General features: G+C 42.2%; 1 protein-coding gene across 2 annotated transcripts in view; it reads left to right on the plus strand.

The window, feature by feature from the left end:
- The window catches only part of YIPF1 (Yip1 domain family member 1), a 35,276-nt gene that overhangs the window by 6,302 nt on the left and 16,806 nt on the right, over window positions 1–12,168 (plus strand). For both annotated transcript variants that reach the window (XM_082861127.1, XM_082861126.1), the window contains 3 exons: window positions 3,339–3,419; window positions 3,694–3,781; window positions 10,212–10,328. In XM_082861127.1, coding sequence (XP_082717253.1) covers window positions 3,339–3,419; window positions 3,694–3,781; window positions 10,212–10,328 — 286 coding nt within the window. The remainder of the gene's footprint in view (window positions 1–3,338; window positions 3,420–3,693; window positions 3,782–10,211; window positions 10,329–12,168) is intronic.

The raw sequence follows: 12,168 nt of genomic DNA on the forward strand, positions 1-12,168 counted from the left end.
TATAGCAGTGTGTTCACAGGCTCATGAAATAGTGGAGTGGCGAGTGCTCTTCGTGGAACTCCATGAAATATCAAAATAAGTACCAAAGTGTATGTCAGATTAAATAGCATTGCGTACTAGATATTGTGGCAAGAGCTCCGACTTAGGAGCCTGAGTTTGAATCCAGGTCTGCCCAGTAGTAATAGCTCTGTGGTCTTGGATAAGGTACTTTAATTTCCCTAAACCTGGATTTCCTCATTGGAAATATAAGAAAATAGTATACTGACTATCGTCATCATTATCATCACAAGAGCTAATATTTATTCAGTGTTTAATAGCTGCCAGGTACCATTTAAAGTTCCTTACTTGGATCATCTCATTTAATCCTTAAAACAACCCTATGCAAGGAACGATTCTCAGCTTCATTTTTTAAATGAGAAACCGGAGGCACAGAATTTAAGGGACTTGCCCCAGGACACACAACTGGCAGGTGCAGATGGAACTTTAAAGCAAGGCACTCTGAGTACCTCTGTATTAGAGTAGTGTATGTTAAGTGCTTATCAAAGTTGTTGGCACCCTCAGGATACAGGAATGATTTTTAGTATAACTGAGTGTATTAATTAGTTGCGGTTCTCCAGAGAAATAGATCAATAGGATATGTATATGTAGAGAAAGAGATTTACTTTTTTTTAAATTGGTTCACATGATTGTGGATGCTTGGTGAGTCCAAAATCTGATGGAGGATGCTGGCAGGCTGGAGACTCAGGAAAGAGAATTTGAATCCAGAGGCATTGTGCTGGAGAAGTAGGAAGAGCTGATATTGCAGATGAAGTCTGAGGGCATCTGCTGGAGGAGTCCCTCTTGCTCAGGGGGTCACAGCCTTTGGTTCTCTTCAGGCCTTCACCTGATTGGCTGTGGTCCACCCACATTATGGAGGGCAATCTGCTTTATTCAAAAAGTCCACCAATTTAAACGTAAAGCTCATCCAAAAACACCCTTATAGAAACATCCAGAACAATGTTTGATCACATATCTGGCATCATGGCCCAGCCAAGTTGACACATAAAATTTACCATCACACTGAACAACAGCAGCCATCAAAAGTTTAAGAAGAAATGTATAGGGAAAAAATCTTAAAACTGAAAACATTATATCCATTATCCTAATTTCATCAGGGAATCGGGAAGAGGTTACCAATATTCTATGATAGTGACAGAATTTCTTGACCTAGCTTATGGAACATGGGTCTCTGGTGTTCAGTATCTTGCAATATTAGAGTTGGAAAGAATCTACAGTTTCCTCTACAATAAGTCCCCTACATACGAACCTTCAAGTTGCAAACTTTCAAAGATTCGAACGTGTGTTCGCATGTCCAGTCATGTAAGTTCATGTGTCTGGAGTACATTGTCACATGTGTGCATCCTCTACAAGTGTTTGTGCTTTTGTGAACTTTACTGTACAGTACTGTATAGAGTGCAGTATCTTTATTTCAAGCCCAGGATGTCCAGAAGCAAGCGTAAAAAGCAGCGGTGATATAGCTGGTACAGTACTACCCAGACATCACTGGATCGTTTTTTTAAGAGGGTAGATAGAATTGAATCCAGCAAGGAACCAGAACCTGTGCCATCAGTGGCAGGAGTGAGTGAAATTGCAGCTTGCCCTCCGTGTCCTGTTGCTGAAGATCCTTCAGCTCTACCATCTCCCACCTCCTCTCCCTCCTCCAGTCAGTAACTCTTCTTGCCTGTTCACTCAGTGCCAGCCCCTGTATGCCAGCTGTTATACTGTACTACTGTACTTTTCAAGGTATTGTACTGTAAGATTAAGAATGTTTTCTTGGGCTTCCCTGGTGGCGCAGTGGTTGAGAGTCCGCCTGCCGATGCAGGGGACACGGGTTTGTGCCCTGGTCCGTGAAGATCCCAGATGCCGCGGAGTGGCTGGGCCCGTGAGCCATGGCCGCTGAGCCTGAGCATCCGGAGCCTGTGCTCCACAACGGGAGAGGCCACAACAGTGAGAGGCCCGCGTACTGCAAAAAAAAAAAAAAAAAAAATGTTTTCTTTATTTTTTGTGTTTGTTTTTCATGTATTTGTGTGAAAAGTATTATAAACCTATTACAGTGCAGTACTGTATAGCTGATTGTGTTCGTTGGGCACCTAGGCTAACTTTGTTGGACTTAGGAACAAATTGGATTTCCAAACGCACTCTCGGCATGGAACTTGTTCGTATACAGGGGACTTACTGTATTTCAGCTTCCCTCTCAAGATATTAACGCTGTCCGTGGTATGTCAGAAAGAGAGCACTTGAATACCTCTAGGAGCAGGCTGCTCATGACCATGTAAAGCAGCCCCTACCATGTTTGGAAAACTTTAATGGTGGAAACTTTTTCCTTATAGTGAACAAAAAATATCTGCCTATAGTACCTTCTCTCGTCTTGCAAAGGTCCTTAGAGTGCATCTGTACTTTTTGCTGTATGAATCCTCTTCAGATATCTGAGGATGACAGTCACACTTCCTGGCATGGGGCGTGCATTCTTCTGTGGAGAGCTGTGCTCTTGGTACAGGCGCGGCCCTCCTAGTGCACCTCTTCTAAATAGGAATTTTGTTTTTTTGTTAGAGCAGTATATTTTAAGTTTTTAATTCTTTAGAGTGAGTCAGTATATCAGATTTTTGAGAATTCAGGTGGTGATAGTAGTGAGGATGTTGAAGCGGAGGAAGGGGAAAAGATATTCACACTGACTGCCTTCTGTAGGTACATGTTTGTGTGTGTGTATATACATATATATGTTGTTTTGCATAGTAATTAAGCTAGTCCTTCCTATTATCCTATAAGGTAGATCTTGTTACCTGTACTTTTTATTTTTTTAATTATTTTATATATTTTTTTGCGGTACACGGGCCTCTCACTGTTGTGGCCTCTCCTGTTGCGGAGCACAGGCTCCGGACGCGCAGGCTCAGCGGCCATGGCTCACGGGCCCAGCCACTCTGCGGCATGTGGGATCCTCCCGGACCGGGGCACGAACCCACGTCCCCTGCATCGGCAGGCGGACTCTCAACCACTGCGCCACCAGGGAAGCCCACCTGTACTTTTTAGGTAAGGAAGCCTGAGATGAGTCTAGCGATTTGATGAAGCCATCCCCTAGTGGAGGGACCAGGATTTGAAACCTTTTGGTGTGTCTTCAGAACTGATGCTTATATGTCAGGCTGAGAATTGGGCGTGGCTGTGGTAAAATTGATTGATGAATGCGGAAGAGTTTTGTCTTTCGTACATCTTGATTTTCCATTAGACCCTCTCTCTTTCTGTGGGTAGCTAGAATAAGGAAATTGCTTCTGTGTTCATTACGTTTTTTATTTTACCTCTGACAGTTACTTGCTGGACAGAAGAAAAGCTCCCCCTTCTGGACATTTGAATACTATCAAACATTCTTTGATGTAGACACTTACCAGGTTTGTAAACCAGATTTACCTTTCTTTTGTCGTATAATGCAGACTTGTTCCTTCTATGGTTAAACCATCGAGTAACGTGAAAGGTTTTGTATACTGGATATGGTCTTCAAAAGTAAAAGGTCAATTAGCATTTGAAAATACTAAATGAAATAATAAAAGAAAACTAAATAAATAATAAAAGCTCTAATCACTGAGTTTCAGTTTTGCAGTGCAAACTTATTAAACTTTAAGAAAAAAAATCTTCAGTAGACTTAACTGCTGTGCTGTTTTGCAGGTCTTTGACAGAATAAAGGGGTCTCTTTTGCCAATACCAGGAAAAAACTTTGTGAGGTTGTATATCCGCAGCAACCCAGATCTCTATGGTATGTGTAGTGCTGTTTTGATTCTTTTCCATGTCCCAGCTAAGCCCAGGTGAGTGTGCGGGTTGCCTGGAAAGTCGGAGAAGCGCACTGTTGCGCATGTGGTGTTTTATTTGTTGCGCATGTGGTGTTTTATTTGACTCTTCTGAGCTTTGGTAGCAACTGTTGCAAAGAATTTGGAGAAAATGCAATTGTATGTTCTATTAATGCGCTGATGACAAGTAATAGTATGTCCTTTGAAAGTCTTCAAATGACATTACAAATTCAAGACAGATTAAGTCACTTGTGTAAGAGGAGGTTGTTGATTTTAATTTTAGAGGATTTCGTGGTGGGGGTGAGTGTGGAGGAGCTTCTCTCATGCTTATTCATGATGTGCTGAGTTCCAGCTCTGCACAGGCTGGCTTCCCCTTGAAAGTCTGTAAGAGGATGGGCCGGGGGATAATGTCATTCCGACCTCCCTGCTATCCGAGAAGGGATCAGAGGTCCATGCAGTGATCCTGAAGGAAAGGGTTCCAATAACGGTGGCCCGTGTTTGAGGGGAGAAGAGAGCTGGCGGCTCTGAGTGCTTCTGTTTGCAGGTGCTGTACGAAAGACTTGGTGCACACGGGCACACTTAATTCTTGCATCAACCTTTGGGTAGGTATTATTATCCCCGTTTTTCAAAAGAGGAAGCTGGTGCTCAGTGGGGTTCAGTAATATATATGCTCAATCCTAAACATTAAGTTTTAGAGTGATTATACTTGTTGATTATAAGAGGAAAAGGAATTCAGGAGAATCTATTGTGTGCCAGTCACTACATACACTCTTTAATCCTTTTCAACAAGGCTATGTATTAAGTACTCTTATCCCTGTTTTCCATGTGAGAAAACTAAAACTGGGATTTGAAACATCATGGATGAACTTGGAGGGTGTTAATGCTTAGTGAGATATGTCAGACAGAGAAAGACAAATGCTATATGGTATCACTTATATGTGGAATCTAAACACTAAAACAAATTAGTGAATCTAACAAAAAAGATACAGACTCACAGATATAGAGAACAAACTAGTAGTCACCAGTGGGTAGAGGGAAGGGAGGAGGGTCAAGATAAGGGCTAGGGGATTAAGAGGTACAAACTAGTTAAGTATAAAATAAATAAGCTATAAGGATATACTATGCAGCACAGGGAATATAGCAAATATTTTATAATAACTATAAATGGAATGTAACCTTTAAAAATTGTGACTCACTGTGTTGTACACTTGAAACTTATGTAATATTGTAAATCAACTATACATCAGTTAAAAAGTAAAAGTAGGGAATTCCCTGGTGGTCCAGTGGTTAGGACTCTGAGCTTCCATTGCAGGGGCCACAGGTTCCGTTCCTGGAACTAAGATCCCGCAAGTTACACAGCATGGACCCAAAAAAAAAAAAAAGATGTAGAACTAGCTCCTAGTTCAGTTTTATGTAAAAGCCCCCATTTATTCTATTAGACCGGTGTTTTTAAGCTACAGAACCTTTTCATCAAATGGCACGGATGTCCAATATTTAAAACCAGTCAAAGTGGAGCAGCTCTGATGGAGGTTGAGGAAAGTCTCCCTTCCACTCAGCTTCCTCCCTCAGGGACAGACACAGAAGTTCCATCCAGATGTCCATGGAATTGCTGGAGCTCCAGTGAGCATAGTGTGAAAACCATTGCCTCGGCCCAGGCCTCTCAGCTAAAGGTTTCCGAGGTGGCATTTCTTTCTAGCTCTCATTCATCCTTACTTCTAGCCTGAGAACTTCTTGAGAAGCAGACTCTGTGTCTGAGGAATCCACGTCGTCAGCACCTGGCAGAGGGCGTGGCGCAGAGTAGGTACTCAAGCAGTTTTTGAGCACCTTATTTTGTGCTAGAGACTGAGGATTCAAAGATAAAGTCATGATCTCCATCCCCAAGGAGAAAGAAGAGAGGGACCCAGCGTTTGCTGAGCACCTAACAGGTGCCAAGCATGGAGTTCAGCACTCTTACTGTGTTACACTGTTTTATTTCCCACGCTCCAAGGTAGCCTTATCTTACAAAAGAGAAAAATTGAGGTTCGGGGAGGACAGCCTGCCCATAGTCACAGAGTTAGCAACAACAACAATAATAATAGCAAACACACATAGAAGGCTTGATATATGCCAGACACTGTTATTAGGGAACAACCTGTATTAACTCATGTAATCCTCATAATAACCCCAACTTTATGAGGTAGGTACTATTATTATCCCCATTGTATAGATGAGGACACTGTGTGGCATAGAAGTCTAGCAACTGGCCTAAGATCACGCAGCTAGTAAGTGGCGGAGGATTCAAATCAGTACTGTAGCTCATAATCCATATTCTTCATCACTGTGTTTGGCTGTCTCTCGTGACAAGGCCAGGATACGAACCCTAAGCATCCTTCTTCCCACAACACTACTAATCTCACGAGCCCATAGACATGGTTAAAAAAAGAAGGTACAATATCGGTAAAGTGTTTTCTAGCAGAGAGGGCTGGGCCTCGTGGGGTGGGTTGGAGGAAAGTGGTCAGGAACAAGATGACAGAAGAGCCAGTCTGCAGAATCTGAGGGAAAGACTGATGAATTTGACTACATTTAAACTAAAATTTAAAATTTCTGGGCTTCCCTGGTAGTGCAGTGGTTAAGAATCTGCCTGCCGATGCAAGGGACACGGGTTCGAGCCCTGGCCCGGGAAGATCCCACATGCCGCGGAGCAGCTAAGCCCGTGCGCCACAGCTACTGAGCCTGAGCTCTAGAGCCCGCAAGCCACAACTACTGAGCCCACCTGCCACAACTACTGAAGCTTTGCACGCCTAGAGCCCATGCTCCGCAACAAGAGAAGCCACCGCAATGAGAAGCCTGCGCACCACATCGAAGAGTAGCCCCCACTCACCGCAACTAGAGAAAGCCCGTGCACAGCAACGAAGATCTAACACAGCCAAAAAAATAAATAAAAATTTCTACACCACAAAATAAACCATAAGCAAGGTAAAAATAAATAAATAAACCACAGACCAGAGATAATATTTCAATGCACATAACCCACAAAGGATGCAAAGCAAGTGTACATGTAGGATGCCTACCGATTATGAGAATAAAACCAAGTATAAGTTCTGGGGGAAAATGAGCAATTCACAGAAAAGGAAACCCAAATGGCCAATAAATATAGGAAAAGATAGTTATCCCTACCTGAAATAAAAAATTAAACAGAGGGGCTTCCCTGGTGGTACAGTGGTTGAGAGTCCGCCTGCCGATGCAGGGGACGCGGGATCGTGCCCTGGTCTGGGAAGATCCCACATGCCGTGGAGCGGCTAGGCCCGTGAGCCATGGCCGCTGAGCCTGCGCCTCCAGAGCCTGGCTAGGCCCGTGAGCCATGGCCGCTGAGCCTGCGCGTCCAGAGCCTGTGCTCCGCAACAGGAGAGGCCACAACAGAGAGAGGCCCACATAATGCAAAAAAGCAAAAAAAAAAAAAATTAAACAGAATATTATTTATGTCCATTATTTTAGGAAGCATACAAATTGGCTTGTCTTCATTCATTCATTCAATTAATTCAACAAACACGGAACACTTACTCTTCTAGGCACTGGAGGTACAGTAGTAAATAAAACACAAAAATCCCTGCCCTGAGGGAGTTTATAATCTAAGTTTAACAGTAGACGAAGAAAATAGGTAAAATATCAATACATAGAGTGCTAGTGATAAATGCTAAGGTGAAAATTTAAAAGCAGAGAAGAAAGACAGTAAATGTTTGCGTGGGTGGGTGGATTTGAAATTTTAAAACTTTTTAAATTTATTTGAGTAAATGCCTGAAGGAATTGGGAGCAATACATATAGGTATCTCAGGGAAGAGCATTTGAAAGAGAGAGCTCAGCATGTGCAAAGACCCTGGGGCAGGAACTTGCCTCATGTGCTCAAAGAATAGTGAAGAGTCTAGTGTGACTGGGCCAAAGTGAACAAGGGTGTCTAGTGGCTGAGGTCAGAGGGACAGTGTGGAGGGGCACATCATGTAGGGTCTTGTAAGCAAGTGAAGACTTTGGCTTTTGCTTGAGTGAGATGCCATCGAAGGGTCTGAACAGAGGAATGACCTACTCTGAGTCAGCTTTTCATAAACATTGATACCAACTATTGCCAAGAATGTGGAGCAAAGGGAACTTTTGTATAATGTGGGTGGGTATGTAACTGGTGCCACAAATTAGAGCAGTTTGAAGATGCTCATACCCTACAACTTAGCAGCTCTACTCCTAGATAAATAGTCTTAGAGAAACTCACATATATACAAGAAGGCATGTAGAAGAATATTATTATTCATTACCTCAGCATTGCTTGTAATGGCAAATATTTAGAAATGACCAAAATATTCATCAGCAGGAGCATGGATCAGTAAATTATGGTGTGTTCATATACGGAATTTTGTAGGTTTTAGAAATGAATGTGATCTATAAGCATCAACATGGATACATCTCAGAACGATAGTCAATTAAAAAAAAGCATGTTGTAGAAGGATATAAGTAGTATGACAGCATTAGAAAGATTTGAAAAAGAGGCATAATGGGTATACCACTGTTTGTTTTATCATTTTTGGGCTTTTCTGTATGTTAGAAATATTTTATAACATAAAATGCACAATAAAAACTAAATTAATGCTCCCTCCCACCCCACCCCGTAATCAGAGTAGGAATTTGGCAGGAACGAGGAAGAAAGAAGACAGAATGAAGCATTGTGGCAGGCCTGGTGGTTGTGTTTCTCTAGAGGCCAAGCAGGTGGTTGTGTTTCTCTAGAGGCCAAGCTTCCTGTGTGCCTGAGTGCACCAGAGGCAGCAACTGTGTCTGTCACACATCACTGTGTCCCCAGCACCAGCCCAGGGCCCAGAGGATAGTAGGTATTTAGTAAATAATGGCTGACAGGATCCGATAGTCTCTGCTTTCTAGTTACGGGTACTATAATATTTTGACCACTTGTGGTCGCATGCTTTGATGGTCTCAGCCCATCAACAGCACGTCAGTTTTGTTCATTTGTTCAATAAAGCTTTGGGGGATTTTTAAATTATTGTTGTTGGTTGTAGGGTTTTTTTTTGTTGTTGTTGTTAAATACTTTATGTGTTAGTCACTCAGAATAATACAGTGAACAGGATCTAATCCTTGGCTATATCAGGGCGCCTGCAGGCTGGTGAGTAAATGGCACTCCTTGGGAAGCTGATGTTGGTGGCTCTTTGGAGCCTCCCAGTCAAGTGCTTGCGCTCCCTTTCCCACCTTAAGGAAGCAACTTGACTTCGAAAAGTGCTCATGCATTTCTGCTAGTCATCTCCCCCAACACAATAATTTTCTTAATTTTATATGTCAAGGTGCCTGTAGTTATCCCAAAAGATATTGCAGAATATTAGTGAAGTTGAAAAATGAAATTCATAAAATTTATTAAAATCTCTAAATTTAAAAATTGTATTTGTTCTAATAGTCCTTTTTCTAGCTGGGGAGAAACAAGGATGGTGTTCATGAAATCGAGCGAAATAATGAAAGGGATTTACAAAGCATGGTGCACTCATCCACTTAGCGGAATTTTTTATAATCACTAAAAAAGAATTAGCTGATTTTTATGAATAGCTATAGTAGAATCTCCAGAACATAATAAGGTGGAAATACATATGCTTGTTAGCGTTTGTATAAAGCGTGCGCGCACACACACACACACACACACACACAAATATGCATTTGCTTATATGTGTATAGGAATCTCTGGCAGGACTCACCAGAAACTGGTTACAGTGGCGAGCTCTGTGGAAGCAAAATGCATAGCTGGGGAACAGAGAGGAAAGGAATTTTACTTTTCTCTATATTCCCTTTTTGTGCCTTTTGAACACTGAACTATGTGCATGTATTACTTTTTGATTAAAAAATAAAGAAAAAAATAAAGACACACATACACGGTGATTTGTTAGATTAAATGAACCCTTTCCTAAAGTGTTCTGCTTGCCCTACTATTCCATTTAGACAACAAAGGACCTATCTGATTTAAAATATTTTTCTCTGGCATTAACATTTGGTACTTATGTCAAGGAAGTAACCTTTGCTTCCTGTATCCTGATGGTGAAGGTTTAACAAAATGTCCATAAATTTTTTTTGATGATCCTCCAATACAAGAAACTATAAGCAAATCAGTGTCTTTATTCATGGAAGGTGTTTTGGTCTGTGCATTTCAATCCCCCTTGTCTTTAAGGCAGCTAATTACTGAGTTGCATGTTTGACCTTTTAAAAAAGAAAATCCCCACTAAACGAGTACTGATTCCATCTAAAATTCATTTTCCCTTCCCTTTAGATTCCATCTAAAATTCATATTCACCTCACATGAATAGGGTGAGGGAGATAAGAAATTATTTTGTGAGAGCCTAAAAGCTGGTTCTTCATTTTCTTGTCTGAATTTTCTGGTTTGCTTTGCAGGCCCCTTTTGGATATGTGCCACGTTGGTCTTCGCCATAGCAATTAGTGGGAATCTTTCCAACTTCTTAATCCATCTGGGAAGGAAGACATACCATTATGTGCCCGAATTCCGAAAAGGTTGGTGAATAGCTTGACTCATTTGGAATGCTGTTAGTTGGTAACCGTGAGTTCTTTCTACCCACTGAGCTCTTAGACCCCTGTCTGTAGGTCCTGCAGCCCTTTTTTTCTGTCTTTAAGGGCCCCAAATTAATCATCCGTCTATATAAATCCACATAGTCTTTTTATTTTCTATTGTGGTAAAATATATATAACCTACAATGTACCATTTTAACCATTTTTAAGTGTATGGTTCAGTGGCATTAAGTATATTCAATATTGTGAATCCGTATACTCTTTTGGAATACTGTAAGGCAAGGCCCCATAGCAATCAGAATTTATCCGAAGAAAAATGTACAAAATAAGTAAAAAGCAGTGTGCATGAAAGTCTCCACTGTAGCATTATTTGTATTATCCAAATGTTGGAAACAATAGGGACATTGTTATTTAAGGCATGATGACTCAGCTAGCTGGGTCTGTAGCCATTAATTATGAAGCACTTGGAGCAACATGGAAAACTCATAATCCACACTTAGGCCGGGGGCTTCCCTGGTGGCACAGTGGTTGAGAGTCCGTCTGCCGATGCAGGGGACGCGGGTTCGTGCCCCGGTCTGGGAAGATCCCACATGCCGCGGAGCGGCTGGGCCTGTGAGCCATGGCCGCTGAGCCTGCGCGTCCGGAGCCTGTGCTCCACATCGGGAGAGGCCACGACAGTGAGAGGCCCGCGTACCACACACAAAATAAAAAAACAAACTTAGGCCAGTGCTGTTAGCAGCTTTGTTAAAGAGAAGTTTACAAATGGTCAGGGCCCAAGAGGGAGAATGCAGAAGTGAACGTGTCCTAGTGATGGGCTTGTGGATGACGTGCTTAGTTTAAAACGTCCTTTCTTGTGGCAGTATTGGATAGCTGGGGAAAAAAACCAAACAGCTTTGAGGGATTTGCAGATGTCAGCCACCCCAGGTTGGAGGTGTTTGGCTCTGCAGGAGATTGGCCTGTGCCACTTTCTCCATTCTCTCCTTCCCTCCCTCCGTCCCTTCTGGCCTGCTCTGCTGTTGAAAGGCTGTATAAGAGCATGGGCTCGGGAACCAGGCCATCGGCTTCAGGCTCCAGCTCCACCATTCACTAGCTTCTACCTTGCTGGGCGAATGATTTCATCTCTCTTGGCCTCAGATTCCTTATCAGTGAAATGGGAATAAGAATACCTATATTATAGTGCTATTGTAAGAATAAAGAAGTGATGTATGTAAAGAGGTTAGAATAGTGCCTTGTACAAAAAGAGTTCAGTAAAATTAACTATTGCTATATATGTATGTACACATATCTGTGTGTCTGTAGAGAAACGTATTTACCTGTGTGTATGTCCATGTAGCCTTCCTTTCGTCCCCTCTACCCTCCATGCCCATTTTCCCTTCTTCTCTCCTCCATTATGGAGTCAGACCTGGATTCAGTCCCAACTCCATTTGTCAAGTAACCTTGGTTTAAGTTTAACTCAATAAATGTTATCCATGAACTATCAATATGCCTTCAAGTAGCTCAGTGGTTAAGTAAAGAAAAACAGGTAAATGGATATTGCTGTAACAAATGGTATGTGTTAATTTCTATATCAGAAGTCTGTAGAGGTATATTGACAGAGAAGAGGAGTGAATCACCCTGCCTGAGGGTGTGGAAGCTGTGGGGGGAGCGGGGAGGGCAGGGGTCAGGGGTCCTTGTCTGTTCTTATCCTGTTTGGCTGGGCATCCCAGTGGGAGTCATGGGATGTATGTGCCAGTAAGATAGTCATTGACTCGATCAATAAATATTTTTCCATTTTATGTAAAGATTATAAGTCACACATCCAAGGTCATGTCCCGCTTCTACCACT

The sequence above is a fragment of the Leucopleurus acutus genome, assembly GCF_964270905.1.
Source record: "Leucopleurus acutus genome assembly, chromosome: 2".
NCBI classification, from domain to species: Eukaryota; Metazoa; Chordata; class Mammalia; order Artiodactyla; family Delphinidae; genus Leucopleurus; species Leucopleurus acutus.